The sequence below is a fragment of the Dicentrarchus labrax genome, unplaced genomic scaffold (genome assembly GCF_905237075.1).
Source record: "Dicentrarchus labrax unplaced genomic scaffold, dlabrax2021, whole genome shotgun sequence".
NCBI lineage: Eukaryota > Metazoa > Chordata > Actinopteri > Moronidae > Dicentrarchus > Dicentrarchus labrax.
In genome coordinates, this window is record NW_026136703.1 from 9,127,731 (window position 1) to 9,146,872 (window position 19,142).

The 19,142-nt window shown below is 42.3% G+C and overlaps 1 protein-coding gene across 2 annotated transcripts in view; it reads right to left on the bottom strand.

Annotated features, from left to right (window-relative positions):
• Nucleotides 1–363: 363 nt before the first annotated feature.
• Nucleotides 364–19,142, bottom strand: part of prkd3 (protein kinase D3) — a 35,952-nt gene continuing 17,173 nt past the window's right edge. The window contains exons 3-19 of one of the 2 annotated variants that reach the window (XM_051390851.1): nucleotides 17,427–17,565; nucleotides 13,662–13,793; nucleotides 12,898–13,055; nucleotides 11,794–11,983; nucleotides 11,615–11,692; nucleotides 11,340–11,526; nucleotides 10,699–10,822; nucleotides 10,391–10,468; nucleotides 7,267–7,543; nucleotides 5,965–6,017; nucleotides 5,470–5,542; nucleotides 5,267–5,373; nucleotides 4,909–5,070; nucleotides 3,941–4,039; nucleotides 3,583–3,850; nucleotides 3,018–3,103; nucleotides 364–2,012 (exon numbers count right to left, since the gene is read on the bottom strand). In XM_051390851.1, the coding sequence (XP_051246811.1) occupies nucleotides 1,839–2,012; nucleotides 3,018–3,103; nucleotides 3,583–3,850; nucleotides 3,941–4,039; nucleotides 4,909–5,070; nucleotides 5,267–5,373; nucleotides 5,470–5,542; nucleotides 5,965–6,017; nucleotides 7,267–7,543; nucleotides 10,391–10,468; nucleotides 10,699–10,822; nucleotides 11,340–11,526; nucleotides 11,615–11,692; nucleotides 11,794–11,983; nucleotides 12,898–13,055; nucleotides 13,662–13,793; nucleotides 17,427–17,565 (2,385 nt within the window). In that variant the 3' untranslated portion in view covers nucleotides 364–1,838. Of the gene's footprint in view, nucleotides 2,013–3,017; nucleotides 3,104–3,582; nucleotides 3,851–3,940; nucleotides 4,040–4,908; nucleotides 5,071–5,266; nucleotides 5,374–5,469; nucleotides 5,543–5,964; nucleotides 6,018–7,266; nucleotides 7,544–10,390; nucleotides 10,469–10,698; nucleotides 10,823–11,339; nucleotides 11,527–11,614; nucleotides 11,693–11,793; nucleotides 11,987–12,897; nucleotides 13,056–13,661; nucleotides 13,794–17,426; nucleotides 17,566–19,142 lie in introns of both variants that reach the window. The other variant, XM_051390841.1, reaches the window with a different exon arrangement.

Sequence of the window (19,142 nt, forward strand, 5' to 3'; positions counted from 1 at the left end):
TCATATGGGCAGAGCTGAGCACACGTTTGATACTTGAAGGGATTCCATGATAGCATTTATCATGAGTGATTTCAAAGTCTTCCACAAACCCCCACATCACCACCACCCTCTTTAACTATGTCATTACTCCCTTGTGGTGAGCGACTGGCTCTGCAAACTGCTCGGTGTGGTGCAACAATCACATCCAGCTGCTGAGAATGGGATCTGACATGTGAAACCACTACACACACACCGCTCGCTCACTCACACATCATGATGCAACATACACAATACTATATGCCAGCACACGGTTTATGCGTGCATGCAAGCTGAGGCACTGAAATATAAAATCAATTGTCAGAGGAGCATGAAGACAGTCAGAGCTTGAAGACAACTTTTTAATTCTCAGTTAAGAAGTTGGGTTTTTATTCCATTGGTATGTACTGAAATATACAAAACACTGACACCTGCCAATCCAGCGGCAACAAAGACAGGAAGAGGACAACAGGAAACAGGAAGGTACTCCCATAACACACCAACAGAGCAAACTACAAATCTGTAGGGCTATAAACTCCCATGTGAACCAAATTGCGATCCACTGTCTAGACAAAAGGGCTGGTGAAATGGTCCAGACAACATAATAAACAAGGAAACTGACACCAATATTTTGTTCTATGTAAAACCTAGGTTGGCGGCCTCTATAAAACACATATTCCAGAATTGGAGTGCTTAAAAAGTCACATTCAAGAATACTGCGAAAGTACAGAAAAAGATACACAGAAACATGACACTCTAACATAGAGTCCGTGCTGTTTTACCCTCACGTTGAACATAAAAAATATTGGCTCCATTATTGCATTTATGGACAGTTCAGTGTTATGGTCTTGAACAAATTCACAATGTTAATTTAGAAAAGGTTTGGAACCACTGAAATGAATCGTTTTTGTTAACATATTTGGTCAGGGTCTTCTTGCCAGTTGATAAAACTCGCACACTATTAGCTGCCACTAACAGATCATACTCTGATGACATGTTGGTTGACAAACCTGTCGAGGTTTGTTTAAAATAAATGGTGACAGCCAATACTGTGTGAGTTGCATCGACTTTCAGGTTAAAACTTTGCACCTAGACTGGACACTCGAAAACTGTTTGCTCTCTGTAGCAGCGAATAGAGTTTCTATTCAGCTGCTATGCTCAATGGTAATATAGTGCAAAAATCTACCACAATTACGAAATACATTAAAAACATACAAATATATGTGATAGTTCCAGTTTCATGCCAAAGGACAGTCTCACAAATAGTTCGGAAACGAGAATAAAACTCACGTGTTTTAAATTCTCGGACTGTAAATCCCTTGTGAAAAGTGCCCTTTACTCCTGGGGTAAGCGCTCTCTCTGATCTCTTTTCTCACATACAGAACAGAGTCATATTATTACTCAAAGTTATCCAAAATTGCGTGTACAATACCTAAACTATTAAGTTCACGTTGCGTGTTTTGGTTTATGATTGTTCTTAAAAATTAACCAAACTTGAGCAAATCCATGGAATGTTTTGATATCGTGCAAAAAGAAGATGAACACTATTCTCCCCTGACAGTTTCTTAATGCGTTTCTGTGGCATGCGTCTCCACCTGCGTTCTGCTTGTAGCAGTGCATCGTGCTACAAATTCAGGTTTTCAGTCAGGTTTTCCCCCACTTATAAAGCCTATGGAGAGTAATTCTCCACCTGATCGGCTTCTCTCTTTTTCCACAACGAACAGTTCTGGAAGGGAAATCTGCCACTCCCAAAGCTTCATGAAAAAAGTCCCTGTGACAATCCTTGTCCTTAATACATGTGTTGTAGTAAGTCCCCCTCGCCACTAGGGGTCCTCTTCCATGTCATCCAGGTTGGGAGCCATGATGAAGTGTTTGGGGTAAAGAAGACTGTGCTCGTCAGCGTACTCCTCCCAGCGTGCGTCGTCGCTCTCGTGTGTTATGTAGCGCTCACCTCGCCGTGTCTCGAACTCCCTGAGGTCCAGCCATGTCTGATAGTCCTGGGGGAAAGAGAGTAATTCAGTACAACATCCTCCTCAGTGAGCTGGTGACATAAAGGGATTGAATTCCTGTGAACCCAAGGCTATTATGATTGGTTGTCACTCCATTTATTTACAGGCTTTTTTGTAGTCACTACATGTCTTAGTCACACATGCCATATGTTATTATTTTCAAGTTGGGTTACTCAGAAATGCCATCAGTTGGTACTTGGTAATACATTTGAATTAATTCAAAATGTCCACAGAGTTTGTCAGTGTTCAAGAGATATAAGAACTATGTTGTTACATCAAAACATGTATTGATAGTGCAAATCATAAACAGCTCCTTTTATTATTCTTTTTATGATAATCATGTTCTCAATTTTGGAACTATTGTTCACTCAGTTCCCATGGAGTTGGAGGCAGGAATCTTGCCATGAAGTGAGTGAGTAGGCTTCACAATGCATAATAAAAAGTAATGTCAAATTAGCTATTACCAGTTCCTAATACCACTGTAACAACTGATGAATTAAACTTAACTCAAATACTAATACTAAATACTAAACTATGAGTGAATTAATGTTGATACTGAAGACAATATCCTCTGAAAGTGTAAGTCACTCTGAGGGAGGGAGTGTTAAGGTTACAGTCACACTGTATGCCTTAGCACTCATTTCTGATTTATTGCTCATATCAGATTTATTTTTGCTTGGCTGTTGACATTATTTGTTAAATCTGGCCCATAACAGATTCTGTTGTGAACAGGTGACAGTCCTGAAGTGACCTGCATGACAAGCGTAGATCTAGAGTGACACAAAAGTCACATTAATTCTGATATGACTGCTCACACTGAGGTCACATTGTAAAAACCTGTATCTGATTTGGACCATGATATGGAAGTGGCCCAATTTAGAATAGAAAAGATCAGATTCCGTGTGATTTGTGCTGTTCATACTGTCATGAAAAAAAACATATCTGAAGAATAAAATTAAAATTATAAATAAAACATAAAAATAAATATGTCACCTGTAACCAGGGATGGCTGAGACACTTGTCAACGCTGTACCTCTTCCTCATCTTGACTTGGAGAAGATTGTTGATCAGATCTGTGGCTGTGAAAGGAATCAATAATATGTAGTATCAATATGTGTATCAGTTAACTGAACATAAGAAAATCACACCTACAGCTTAAGGATGTGACCTTCAAAGGGACAAGACTCTCTAAAGCGTTCACAGCAAAAAGATGAGGATGGGCAGTGTTTAACAAGAACAGGGGTTAACAACTTGTAACAACCTTCATCAGTTGTGTCACCTTGTAATGAAATTCACACTGTATGTGGGAAGAGCTGCTGGCAGCTTGGGCAGCTGGGGAGATTTGAAAGTGATTCATTTCAGTCGCTGACAAAGAAGATTCAGAGAAAAGTTCAGACGACCCAGACGTGTAGGTGGGGAGGACAGCTCTGAGGCTGTATGTCTGAGTATCAGTTTGACATTGAGCTACAGGTGTAACCAGCCATAAGAGGACTGAAGGACATAGAATATTCAGATGTTTACTTCAACGAAGGCTGCAAACAAACACTGTTCTTCTTACCCTCTGCTGAGATGTCCTTCCAAGGCGTGGGTGGGTACATGAAGGCAGCATTCTGTATCTGGTCGTTGATGTCCTCGTCCTCATTGAAAGGGAATGTCCCGCTCAAGCTGACGTACACAATGACTCCCACAGACCACATGTCTAAGGAACGGTTGTAGCCTTTGCTGCGCAGCACCTCTGGAGCCAAGTAAGCCGGAGTGCCCACTACAGACCGCCGGAACGACTTCTCGCCAATGATGCGGGCAAAGCCGAAGTCACAAAGCTTTACCTATAAGAAGACAAAAATAAACTGGTCAGTGCTTCCACACACGTGCAGCTGCACAAACACATATACATGTGTTTTTTTTCCTTTATTTACCTGAGGAAAGGGCTCTGCAGAGGCCAGTAGTACATTCTCAGGCTTCAAGTCACAGTGAACAATGTTTTTGAAGTGCAGATGTCTCAAAGCCACCAGGATCTGTTGCAAACAAAAGTAAAAAAAAAAAAAGAAGCTTCAGCTCCAAAAATCCAGATGATAATAATATAAACGTCAGCGTCTAAATGTTTAAATGTATATAGCATATGGTATAAACAGGGTAATGTTTGTATAATCTAAGCAGTAGAGTCTGTGGTGCTGCCACATGGAAAAATAACAGCAGTATAAGCATACAAATGCCCTTAAATACTTCCATCCTGACCAGTACCTTTACATAAGGACATATGATCTCATCTCATCATCCCATCTATATTCACGAGGCCTGGCGTAAGCTAGCACTGCACGCATGTCTGCCTATGGCCCTGTACCAAAACCACAGTGCGCCTGGCTCCCCTATCCTGACCCTGACTTTGACAGAAGTCCTCCTGGCCACATCAGAGCCAACCCTGCCGCAGCTAATGGAGCCGTTGTTAATGGCCCCGCTCCTGTTTGGGACCCGGGATCCACGGAGGCCCAGGGGCCTGCTGCTCTTCTAATCAGGCCACAAAGCCACCAGCACGCTGCAGGCTGTAATCCATGGCCAGGGAGGAGGCTGTGATGCCATGCAGACCGATCCCGTAAACAATTCCCCCCCCCCAAATCAGCTCACCACAAGAATAAACAGGCCCTGGATCTGGAGCAGATCATGCACAACATACCCCAAAAACAGAAGGGAGGACAGAGAGGGGAGCTACAATTCAAAATAAAACACCCAACAAAGTGTGGACAGGCTATGACTAATCTATCTATTTGATTATCAGTTTATTGGAGAGAATATAGTAACATAAGGCTACATAGAATTCCAGTTAAATTTAGAATGTGAGAAAAAAAGACAGAGGGATGGAGGGAAGGGATGTTCCTGCAACACAAACCTGTGTGACGAGGAACTTGGTGATTCGTTCGGGCAGTTTGCTCTTCTCGCTGGACAGAATCATCTCCAGCATGTCACCGTGCAGCTTCTCCATGACAACAAACACTCGCTCTGGCGTCTCAAACATACACTCCAAGTTGACGATGCCTGGGTGATGCAGATTCTGAAGACAAGCACAAAAGTCTTTCAGTGTACAAAGATTCAGGAAATGTGAGGGAACAACTTAGGAAAGACACTGAAAGAGTCTGCAGCATGTACTGCATATTGAAAGGCTCCAGCCAAGAACTACAGTACATGCTATCCTCTGAAGCTTGATTTGATTTCATTTTGTGCTATCATTGATGGATTCTGGTCATTACCTGTAATATGGCCACCTCATTCCTTAGCTGGCTCTCCTGCTTGGTAGGAAATCTCATCTTGTCAATAACCTTGATGGCTACATCTCTGCCACTCTTTCTGTGTTTGCCTAAAATAGAATGGGGTGAAATTAATACAAATTTAATACAATTCACAGTAAAGATATATAAAATGTAAGCTGTAACATATGACAGGTAAAACATACCTCCATACACGATGCCAAACTGGCCTGATCCCAGCACCTCATCAGAGAATATTTGGTACACTGAGGCAATATCCTACACAGAGATCATTTGGACTGTTACTGTTGTGTTTTACTTTTACTGCTGTAATATTTGCTCAATTTTCCATGCTGACATTGGCAATGGCTAAAGGTTACATCATCAAAAGCCCCGGAAAAAATGTTTCTCCTCCAAAATGTTTTCTGGTATTGCCTAATATTTATATATATATATATATATATATATAACTTTCACTCAATACAGAAGTGGAACTGAGATGAAATCCCGTAACAAAAAAAATGGGCCTGAAGTTCCCCATTTGTGCATTGAAGCTTCCACTAAAGGTCTTTTGGTAAAGAAACAGTAAGATACAATTTCAGATTTGACCACAACAGCTACTTTAATAGCATATGAACGCATGCATGTGCAGGGAAATTGTGCAACAGCGTCTCTCAGAAAAAAAAAGAAGCCCCACTCACCACATTCTCCTGGATCTGGCAGTTGGACACAGATATGCTGATGGACAGCTCTTCTGGAGAGGAAAACACATGATGTTTCCACATTCGACAACTGAAAAATGCCACTTTCACCCATGCATAAAGCAGTCAGTGAATCCTTAAGTAATTGTAGTCAGAGGCGCATTGCTCACATACTTGTATTTTTTTAACAACCTTCAAGTATATTACAGCTGCATGCAATAAGTCACAGCCCCACATAATGAAGCATTTTATTACACAATAAATTGGCTATAAAATTGATCTGGGAAGCTATGTGTGACTGAATGGTGCAAGTATGCAATGCATTTCATAACTGGGAATTTAGACAGCCGCAGGGGCTAATTCCAATGAATACTAAAGCCAGAGATAAAAGCAAGTAGAAAACATAATGTTGTGACCATTTAGTTAAAGTTACACACAATAATGTAGTTTTAATTTTAGTAATTAAGCTTTTATTTTGAAAGAGAAAGGACCACATAAATTACACCAATAATTGCGGAAATAAAATATCAATATTATTTAATAGTTCATCTACCCATACTTAATGGACAAATAAATCCACATCGACAGACGAGGACAGTTTTAAACAGCTTATTATAAGTCCTGAAAGTAGTTTTGAGGGTGACATAATAAGTCTCAGTTTCAGGTCGGCAGCCTTTTGTGACGGCCTCATTTTCTAATGTCATGCCCACGCTTATAATCCTTTGCTGATAAGAATCATGACTCTCATGTGGCTCTCTTATCTACAAAAACTACTATAACCATATTAACGCAAATAATAGTAACTCAACATTTGTTATGAAGGACCAAGCTTTGTTGACCTGAGAGAATAACACCTCTGTCCTGACTACTGAGAGTGACTGTGCAGTTTCGGCACAGTCATATCAGTTCGTTTGTCACTACTGTCACTTCCTTTAGCCTAGACACTAATGCAGGGTTTTCCCTGTCTATCGAAAGCTATGGCTGACTATCTAAGTGTTTTCTTCCCTTCTTTCTATCTGGACAAACCTCAAACTTTTCAAAATACATAACCATAGAAAGCAAAACTTTTCTTTTGTTGTGGCTCTAGTAGTTAGTTATGTGTTGGCTCAGGAAAAACCCTGTAATATTACATGTCATCACTGACATGGGAAACCTAAACTCTTGTCTGATTCAACGCACAAAGTCACAAACTAACAACATTCCTCACCTATGTATATTACAAAATATAAAATCATCGTAAATAAACATTTCTTCCGTAAAACCAATGTTTTTAGGACAAAAGAGCAGTAATCTTCCACTTACTATGATCCTTGCCCTGGCCAGCGGCACTGGCCACACTGGGCTGAGGGGTGACGGGCATCAGGGCCTGTCTGATGGCCTTCTCCCAACCCTGAGCCACCTCCATGCCGACTCCTGAGGCGGCCAGAGCGGGGCTGTGGTAGTGACTGCAGTTGTTCTCCCCTACATAATAGACCATGGTGGCTGTGATGATCTCAAAGCAGTGTGGGTTACTTCCCTGGGCCAGATTACTGTAGTCTCTCGACTGTTCCACCTGGAGGATCTCAGAGAGAGGAATTTCCTGTGGGATGGGTGAGGGACAGAGATTACAACTAAGAACAAAAACAAACAAAATGCTAAATATTATATTCCATATAAATGTTCATCAGGAGAGAGCTTAATTGTTTTTTATCTTTCTTTCTAATTTTTTCTTTATTATTTGCTTTTGTCTCCACAATGTATGAACACACCTGATGCCTAAAAAAAACCCAACACTCTTTACTCATGTAAACAGCAGATGGGACAAAAGCATACACATGCCTAACCACATTTCTTCATAAGTACCAACGTGTATTATACACATCATATTACCATGGGAGGAGAAGTAAGAAAAATTAAAAGAAATATGAAAAATATGCAAAAATGATCCAATAATAAAATAATAAAAATTTCCATCTTAACTTTAAAAAAACAAAATGCCACTTTTTCAAAGGTAATTATCTCATTTAAACAAATTAAAACAGAAAAGAATCTTATGAAAGCAAAAAAATGCTTAACCTAAGGACAATGCACCACCTCAACAATAACATGACAGGAACAACATTGATACAGGTAGTAACACTCACGCTCCAAAAGTCTCCACGCTCACTGGGGGGAATCACAGTGTTGCTTATATAGTCCCAGCTCTAACTTTCTCTTATAGTCTTCTCTCTCTTATGAGCATGTACAGAAAAGGCAGCGGGTGCACACTTTAAAACCCCCTTCCCCTTCAAACTTGCTGTCAAATCAAAGAAAGGAGGGAGGTTCAAAAATTAAAAAACACAGAGAAGTTCCAGCCAATGGGGGCTCATACAGGCACACGCTGTCCCCTCCGCGTGGCTCACCACAGAGTATCAGATGAAGTGCTTGTGGTTAGCGGGGCTGGGTCACGTGAGCGGGGCCCTGCGGCGGCCGAAGTGCTCTGGTTCCCTGATTACAAGGCAGGGCGAGCCAGAGGCCCCATCTGAGCACGAGCGCTGGCGCTACCGCTAGCCACTGAGACACAGCAACTACCGTTCCTCCACAGGGTAGTAGTGTGCGAGTGGGTGTGTGTGTGTGTGTGTGTGTGGGTGCAACGTTTGAGTGTGACAGGACTCAATCTGGCAGAGACAGAGAGAAGCCCCCTCACCCCATAAAAGGTTCTTCAGAGAAAGCCACAAGTACAGGGGTCTCATCTTCAAACGAAGAGCCGTTATGGCTTCCAAATGGAGAAAATGGCTGCCATGCCTGGCAAGCAAGCCACCACTCGACCACCACTAATCAGATTGGAGGTATGAAGAAAAGAGGAGAGGGGAGGACAGTGGCCACACACTGATGAGCAGCAGGCTAGAAACTTTAGGGAAATGAAGGGAAAATGCCCAAGACAGACGGTTTCCCAGATACAGACCGAGCATATGGAGAATCTGTGGTTTTGGAAAAGAAACCCCTGAAAGAACCTTTTTCTTCTATATGTGCAAGGAAGTCATCTCTTGTTATCTATCATGGCTAAAAATCTGCTACTCTGAAGCAACAGGCATGAGACCAAACTTTGAAGCATTAAAAGAAGGCATTTACAGCTAGCCTTCAATTAGCCTCCTGAAGGTCTTAAACGTAGCTGAGTGCCAAGTTGATAATAAAGAACCACATAAAGCTGCCAGTAAACACACCCTGAGGATTCGCTCCCCGCTAAGGTTTCCTCTCCAGGGCTTTAGTGACAGGGAATGTGAATGTGAAAAATTAATTGAGAGAGAAGGAAAGAAGGAATTAAGTCTCTTGTTTCACAACCGGCATAAGAGGGAGATAGCGACAATGAAAAACAAAGTATGAGAATAGCTACGGCTGCGTGTAAGACCACCTGTTTGACACACACACACACACACACACACACACACACACACACACACACACACACACACACACACACTCAAAAGTGAATGTGCTTGCTCTCACAATGGAAACTCTGCTGCATCCTACACACCATCCCGCTGCAACACAACTCTGACCACAGCTCAAGGAGGTGTCAAAGTCTCAAAACACACAACGTGACATGAACAATAAAATGATTACATCCCCCACCCTACACACACACACACACACACACAACCACCAACACACATGTGGAAGTCTTTACCTTGCAGGCTGTAGCTCCCTCCCTCGGTCCTCACTGTGTAATTACTGTGCTATTAAGCCCCTGCGGCAGTGTAATGACTGACTACACTGCTGGCACTGAGTGGAAAGTGTCACACACTCTCCATGACTGATTCTGCATATTGTATTTGCAGCGTTTCAATCACAACCACCACTTACTTTGATTTTTGGATTAAAAAAAGATTAAAACTTACATTAAAAACTCAGAATTTAACTTTCAGAATTCAACCATGTTAAGTACACCTTTTTTAAAGGCTCTAAATGTTGCCTCTTTCTTCAAACCTTTAATCTATCTGATCTGATACACAACACTGAAAGACAGCGACTGACTCGATCCTTTCACTTCACGCAGGGAAGAGACCGGGCTGCAGGGTGAAAAACCACAGGGGGAATTTCAATAGACTGAACTGACCCCAGTGTAGTTTACAGTTGCAACACGACAGCCCTCAGGCTGAGTCACACAGCTACCACTGGTAAGGTTTTATTTACATACCTCTCATAAGTGTGATAACATTGATGCCAATATGACTTCAACATCAACACTTTTTGACAATAAAAAAGTGTAGTGGTGTATTTTCAATACTAAGGAGCTGTAATGTAATTGGGATTTTATAGATATTATTCACCATGGACTGGACCCTGAATCAACTTGCATTAAGCTGCTTCATTTTCTGACAGTTTAATAAAGGCTACTGCGTGTTGGATGTGGAGGACAAGACAGGATTTTCCGAGAACAAGGCAGAGATGATAGCTTTATGCTTACTTTGTAGAACTTGGCTCCGGTGTCGTTCTGGAAGAGACTCAGGCTCTTGCTGTCCAGCCTCCAGTAATGTCTCTTCCGCTGTTAAAAGGGGAAAACGAACACCAAGTTAATCCAAACAGCAAAACACACATGACCTTCCGGTATTACAGGACTTATAAATTATTTTGTTTCATGAGGAAAATACCTTCTGTGCTGAATTCAACACATGTGAACAGCTTTGGAGAAGGAGTTTTCCCCAGCATACAGGCTAAGCACAGTCCATTTGAGACTGGGCTCCTTTGTTGGGCTTTTGGGGTTATCAGTCTTACCAGGTTGTCCCTGCTCGTATAATGAACCATCCAGCCCTCCTTCACCACAGTGGAGCTCCGCCTTTTGGTGTGTTTAATGGACTGGACCACCCGCATCAGAGGGATGTTGCTGCTAGTAGAAGGGCTAGACACACATGCAAAAAAATAGGACAATTACTTATCTTTATATTCTAAATGCTGTAAATACAATGAAACACTAAGGGGTTACAGTTAAATTGACCTGTACCCAGCTCAGGAAACCTTTTATATTTGTTCTTTTTAACTACACAGTGTCTGGTAAGTCTTTCCTGACACAAATCCTGCACAAGAAGTGATGCATTTTATGTTTATAGCAGTGGCAGCACTACTGGAAACATAAAACTCATGCTGCTGGTGTAGAATAAACACAGGAGTTGTGCAGTTAGACCTGGTGGTTTAAAAACCAACCACAAAGTCCCCGGTTTAAATCAGGCTGGTGACCTTTCATGCATGTCTTCCCCTTCTCACTCTTGTCACTCTTTACTGAGTTGTTATAAAGCAAAATTATGCAAAAACTATATATAAATGTATATATATGAGCAGTGATAGCCATCATGACTGAGACAACAAAGTAAACAGTGCCACCTACACTTCACCAAGTGAATAAATCAACATCTTTATACCTAATTGTCTTGATGGGCTCTTCGTCCTTCTCTCTGTCCAAGAAGGGAGAATCCATGTCGAACATCCTCTCATCTGGGGTCGAGGGTTCCTCTGGGTCGTCCAGTCCTCTGCCACCATCCATGTCGCCACTGTCCACCTCCATAGTATCCATGGTAGTGTCGGAGTCTGGGCCAGGGCTGGCTGGCTCTAAACGTGTACATTAAATATACAATTGTTTTAAAAATATCTATCAGAGAAAAAACAATGTCGCTGTTAAACTGGGTGTAGAACTTACCGCCATTGAAGTCCACCTCCCCCAAACAGTCTCGAGGTACCTTTGAAGCACATCGCTTATGGCAGTTGAATCTGCAATCTGGCAGATGAAAAAAAAAAAAAAAAAAGAAATAGATCAACCAAAATGTTCTAAAATGAAGCACAATGTCTTTGAAAGAGACTCTTCAGATGTAGTCCTACCTTTACACTGCATGCCCTGGCGAAAGAGACCCTTGAGCAGACGCTTGCAGTACTGGCAGATAGTGGGACGAGTGTAAGTGTGAATGGCGAAGGTGTGTGGCACCTTAACCCGTCCCAGCACCATCTTCTCCATCCAGATAGGCCTGCCACTCCAGGACAGGATCCGCTTCCCCGCCTCCTGATGGGACCTCTGCTGCAGGGGTTACAGGGATGGAGAAGAAAAAAAAAGAGAAGACGCAGGGACGTTAGGAAGTATTAAAAAAACATATGCAGGAAGGAAGTGAAGGGAATAATCGAGGGAGAACGGCCTCAAAGGGAGTATTTGAGTGATAGGGAAAGACAGAGTGAATAATGACATGGCAGTAGAACAAGAGAAAGAAATCAGTGGAGAAGGGGAAAAGAAATCTGTCACACTGAATTAGCATGACTTTGCATAGTCAACACAATCCAAGTGGTCTACTCACGGTTATTAGATTTGTCATGTTTTACCACATATGAGCATTTAGTACTGATTTCAAACAAGTCTGGAAGCTCCTGACAGAAATGGGAAGGAAGCTTTCTTTTTTGCCAACAAGTGAGTAGAAACGTTAACTTGGACTTCTATGGACTTTTAATGTCATTAGCATAATTACATTTCCTGATGACCTTTTGCGGGGACACAGGCAAGAGGGGAATATTCTAGCGCCGGCTTATGCAAAAATTGTTTTATAAGACCTCGCTGAGGATCTCTCCACAGAGCTCTGTGCGGCTCAATTCAATTTTCTGCATCAGTGGTATTCTACAACAGGGCCCAGGAGATTGGCTCATGGAAAAGAGCCAAATTTGATAAGTTTAGACACGTTTAACAGTTGAGACAAAGCTTGTGAGCAGCATGCGGATTGACTGCCTCACATTCTTGGCCAATTCACCTGGCTTCCAGTTTGATTTAGGATGATATCTAAACTCCAGCCAGCTCATTTTATGCGTGGGGATAAAAAAATCATTACATCAGATCAGACATCAGCAGATACGGATTCCAACTTTTTACAGTGCTCTTTGCATAGTTTTGGGTTTTTCATTTCTATCCAAGCATATTTGTTTAAGCATCCACCAATCAGGGCTCACCTCCTCCAGGACGACCACGGCATTTTCGGCAGGTGCCGGTCGAGGGACAGAGAGGGATGGTCCAGGCAGTGAGACATTGGACAATCGCCTCTTCCTGACACCAGTACAGTTATTTGGGATCTTAAAGGCGCAGCGCTTGTGGTAGTTTAGCCCACATCCTTCAAACAAGAAAACACAAATGACATCAGTCACAAAAAGTATAAATGTACAGGACTACAACACATCAATCTGTGAGGTAAAAAAGGGATGAAAATATTTTTTATTCCCCAAATCAGCCACATGATGGCCACACTGATGAATAGGTTTGAAAAAGGAGAATTTATGACTATGAATGTTTCACTGGTAAATAAATCAACTACTTAAATTTAATTCATAGTCAAAGAGGACTTCAAATGCAGCCTAATGACATGAAAATGAAAGAGTATAATTCAAATCTGATCCAACAAGGACAGAAAATGGAAGGCGAGCTGACGTGCCATAATTCCACTGGGATCTAAATGTCAAGCATTTCACTGGCTACAATGACCGGACCAAATCTTTCTTGTTTGCTTGTGTATCTCCCTGATACACTGTTGAGGTCAGACATGGTGTGTTTGTGTGTCTGTGTGTCTGTGTGTGAGTGTGCGTGGATACAGCAGGAAAGAGGCTTGATTTTCTCCCTAAAATACAGTAAATGGTCTTGGTGTAGGTCTGCTCAAAGTCTTGGCAATGACACAGCAGGGTCCTGTATTATTCAGCAAGATGTTTGCGTGTGTGTCTCTAACCTTCACATTTCAGCCCCTGCCGGACGAGACCCCATAGCATCTCCCCACAGTAGTCGCAGAAGGTTGGGGCCTTGTAGGAGTGGACATAAAGGGCATGGGGTCGGATCTGGAAGTCTTCAACTGTGGCTTGAGCTACAAAACAGTACACAGATGGTATAACCAAAACGTAGCAAAAGAAAAATAAATTTGGAAAACAGTTTGTATTAAAAGAAAACTGAAGAATTGGAAGAAATAAAATCATGATAAGATGTGACAAAAAGAATCAAAAAGACAAGAAAAGAGCAGCAATTTATCACATGTATTCGACAACTATTTTACACAGTTTTTCATATAAAATCAATATTGAAGAAAATATAGACAGTTTCACTGCATGGGTGTATGTAAATTAGAAAAAAGTAATTTAATAGAGCTGACATTTTCTCCACAGCTGCTCTGGTACATACTAATAAATGTGTGACTTAAAGCAAGTGCTATATCTACACTGCTGCAGTAGAGGGTGCCACATCTGCAAAGACAGAATTTCATCATTCCATGTATCAAAGTGATAGGGCACACCCATAAGACACCAGAGAAATGCAGAATGATCCTGTTATATCAGTCCATCTTTGTTATTGTGAACATAATATTAAAACCCAAAAGAGCCGTGGATACTCTCTTCCTGTTTCTCTTATTTCTCCTTCATGTCCCTGTTGTTTTGAATCAAACAGACACACTGAGCTCATTGTTGGAAGCAAGAGTTGGTTAATCATGGCTGTGAATCATCAAAGATGTGAGGATGAGTAAGACGCGGAGGTGACTGCTGCCTTTTCGGGACTGAAGCTTCTCGTCTCTCAGAGCCTGCGTTAGCCAAGTATTCCTTGCTGTTCCTGTGCAATCATTTATGTCTGCGGCCGCAGTGACCGACAAGAGAGTGGGTTAATCTTTACACTCTTGGGTTAAGCTGCAAAATCTGTGCGGTGGCAACGTTGATGTCATGGTGTGTGTGTGTGTGTGTGTGTGTGTTCATTTCCTTTGAGGTGATTCAATCAAGCACATTTTGTCTTGGACAACTGAGGACATTCTCAGCTGTTCTTGCTGTGATGAGATGCAGTCCTGAACAACAAATATGACATGTGGCCACTAACAAAAAACATTTCCTTTGCTAAAAACCTGCACATGCTTCATATAAGGAAAAAGAGAAAAGATCCTTTAAGCGAGGCACAACAAAACTGGCAATACAAAACACTCACACTGAATCAATCTTATCTGTTTGACAAAAGAGTGCAATGTTTTCCACAGGCAGGACAGGTCAAGGGTCAATTATAGGGTCGACAAAAATAAAGAAACTCATATTCATATTCATATTTTTGCACACCCTAAATACACACACTCACACATTATTCTTCCATTTCAGAGAACTACGATGGCTGGTGGGTTGATTTTCACAGTTTGGGTTTGATTTGAAAGAGAAGAAAGAACTCAAGCAGGTCACATGAACACAGCTCCCTGGCACAGGCACATAAAAGGCGGCATTCATGAGCTTTTTCACACACGTCGGCAAAACAATTGGCCACTTCTTAGCAGTCGCACTGTTATGTAACGCTCGCCGTGCTATTACACGTCAAACAACAGCAAACATAAACCCGACGCGTTGTTTTTTTGCAGCACTTCTCACAAGCGGAGAGGCCTACATGAATGCACTATCTGTTTGCCTTGAGTTTCCATTTGGAGGCCACAAGTTTCCATCTGACAAAAACAAGTTTGTCATATTTATGACAAACAGAAGGTATTGTAAAATATCAATTTCACACTGGCAGTAGTGAATAAGGAGCTTGTGAAGGCGGGTGGGAATTTAAGGCAGTGAAAAACAGAACAAAGGGACAATTGGTCAAGCCAAACCTCAAACCTCATGGGCCGAGATGGCCTGCGCAGTGTCCGCTGTGTCCAGGGCCGCCCCGCACATCAGAGTGTGTTTACACTCCACGGGCCTACTACAATCACTTACTGCAGGAAAAACAAGCCCTCTTCTTTGAGTCCGCGGCCAAGAAAAAGCCACTTCTGCCTCCCTCTCGCAGCAAGAGACATATTCAGACCATCTCTCTCCCACAGCCGCGGAATCCAACAACAGGTTGGTTAAGGAAAACTGAACGGAAGATGACAGGAAACAAATTGTAGGGCGGAAAAAGGTTCACATTTTCTCTGAACCAAATGAAAGGCTTGGGAACGTGGATCTCTCAGCTCATGTTTCTCACACAAAGATCAAGTGTTTGACATGCAAAGCCCCTCTCACGATGAAGGCCAAGTTTATTGAGTATTAGATGAAACTTAAAAAAAACTGCGTGTGTTGCATGTGTAGCAAATCAGAAATCCAACTCTTCTACGATAGTTTTCATTGGGTATGTCTCTGGCTATAAACTGTCGCACACCTGGAGATGGATTTGTTAAGGTAGGAGGGATTAGAATGAGAGAAAGCAAAGCGGGAAAGAGAGCTACAAAGACTGACACAAAAGAGAGCACAAGACAAACACAGACAGTCAGAAACAAAAAGAAGGAAGTTCTCCAGTCTTTAGTCTACATTCCTCAGCCCTGATGCCTGAAGTATCCTCAGATCCTGAACTTATACAATCATCCCCCATCTAAATCCTTGCAAACAATGCTCCTAGCCCAGGAGAGAGGGGGAGATATTCAGCACAGGTGGTGTCAGGTGCTTCCCAGTGGAGACAGATGGAGCAGGAGAACAGATTAGAGCAGAACAGATACTCTGAGCCATTTGTTGGTCTCAGTGCCGCACAGGAAGCGAATTCATTCAATGCAGGAAATGACAAAGAAAAACCAAACACCTGTGTAGCTGCTAGAAAGAAGCCAAATTTATCATAAAAAAGCAGGTGAGCGAGCGAGCGGAGTGTTGAGTGGTTCTCTTTCTTCTCACTTAATCGGCGTCGTAAAATTGTGTGAGAATATTTCATTTGGGCTGCAAAGTGTAAGTCAGTATAGTACGTGACCTTGTGCAAGACACTACAGGCTGTGTTTACTGGAAGGAGTGTCAACTATGACAGGGCACAAAAAAATGGAACACATGAAGCTTCCTCAAGTTTATTAGTTTTAGACCATTGTTTGGGCTTTAAAACACTTGGTTTACATTGCTTGGTGAAATTCTCCTGTTTTGGAAGTCTAAAGAGGCAAGACCTTCAGTCTGTTTCTTTGGATCATTTGTATACAATCTTGGTATTTCTACTGGTATTTCAACTGACGTGAACATATGAAGATATAAAAATATGTTAGAGTGACAAATTTCTGTTATCTCAACTTCTATACCATTGCTTTTCCACTTTTCTAAATACATGGGTCACGTGTGCAAAAAGTCTCCTGCTGGCTTTCTGTCCCATAATTCAATAAAAGCAGCTGCTTTCAAGCCAATATCCCCTCTTGACTCTGACCGTAAGCTTCCATGATACAGGTCAAAAAGTTCTTTGGATATCTCACTGAAATTTAAAAACTCTAAGATACTCACATATACAGGTATTAACTCTGTGGCTGGATGATTAAAACCTCTTGTTCATTCTGTACTTTTGAATTTGCCAAGAACAACAGTTCACAAAGGTCTGTTGAGTCAATGTTTTGTTTTGCCCTCACAAAGACGCTAAGTAGCGATTCATTTTTGTACAACTTTGTTCATGTTTGAACTAATAGTGAAATGCTGGAGGACATCCGTGTGCCAAGATCATTCAACACCTTCAAGGTAGGACACCAGTGCATCAATTCATAGTGTTACTGCAGCTTACATACCAGACAGCACCACCTCAATGAGGTCTCCTTCGTGGATGTCTTCTGCTGAGGTCAACCTCTGCAGGATGTTCTCATCATTCAAGTTGTGGCGGAACAGCAGGATCTTGTCGTACATCCCAAAGAAGCCGCACTCCGGGAACTGGAGAGGTGGAGATATGAGTGAAGATATGAGTAAAGTAAAGTAAAGTAAAGTAAAGCTGTTAGTGAAGTTCTAAGCCTGATAAATAATGACAGAGGCAATGTGTAAGCAGAATGTCTGGACATTAATGGTTGCTGCACTGTGGTGGGTCCACGTCTCATACAGCAACTAGGAGACAAAGAATGAGAGAGGGATACAGATTGACCCTTTTATTCTGACTTGTATACGATCTTTACAGTACACACAAGCACACACGCTCATTTTACACCATTTTAAAAGCTGCTGCTCAGAACTCAGGTCCCTGTAAACCAGGTCTACAGGTATAGTTCACTTTTTTATTTTTTTTAAAGTATATTTTTTGGGCTTTTATTGCCTTTACTATAGTTGACAGCTGAAGACAGCCAGGAAGGGGGGGCAGAGAGAGAGGGGATGACACGCAGCAAAGGGCCGCAGGTCGGATTTGAACCCTGGGTCGCTGCAGCAAGGACTCAGCCTCGGTACATGGGTGGCCAGCTCTACCCACTGAGCTATCCGGGCGCCCGACTTTAATAGCTTAATGCAAACATGAAATAATTATAATTAATTACTCAGAAAATGAGGTACTTAAGTTTTGTATTGGGTAGAGTATAAGTATACACAATGACCATGCTGGATTTCCCCAACTCAGCAGCCACCGTCACTGCCGGTGTCTGGGACCAAACTAAACCTAGACAAGCCAGGTCTGACCCTGGAGCTGAGTGCACCGACGTAAAGTCACGTGATCAAGGAAGGGGGTGGAGAGAAGGGTGGGAGAGGGAGACAGGGGAGGAGGAGGAGGAGGAGGAGGAGGAGGAGGAGGAGGAAGAGGAGGTAAACATCCTGAGAGGAGTAGAGGAGAATCAGCTCAACAGGAAGTGCAGCGCCAGTCAATACTGAGTCACTTCCTGTACTGAGGGCAGCCCATAGCCTCTTAGAGAGTGATGTTCTTGACACAAGGAGAGGGTTACAACCAAAATAAAACCTCTTATCTTATCTTAAATTGAACAAATACAAAGAAATAACAGGGGATGGTAATATCTATGTACACATGGTAATCTAACTTAAAACTGAAGCTTGCATTCCTGTTTTGAGACCCGGGGGGGGTGCTCTCTTGCCCTGCACAGCATAAAATCACTGTGAAAGCCTGACAGTGTGGAAAAAGCCCATCAACAGAAGATGAACATTCAGAGCTGTTCTGCATGGTTTGTATCAAAGTGGGAATTGTGGCGCAGTAATTTCATACCAAGGTTTTAGACCAGCCTCTGTGCCAAGCGGGATGGTACTGGAGGATCCACCAGCTGTTTCCCGCTGAAACAGGGTCACCCACAATGGGCCACTTAGAACAATGCCATTACGGCCCATGAGCACTAGGATTGGCAAAGCGTCTGGGCACGGGACACACAAGACACCTGGAGCCTTTCAATTGCCAAGAAACACAGATACAGAGACTGCGAGACAGATTGATGTGCTCAGGAAAACATGGGTGTATCAGATGACTCGTGTCAACAAAGCCAGAAGAATGAACCATCAGAAGGCAAACATTTAATTCGGCATCGGCA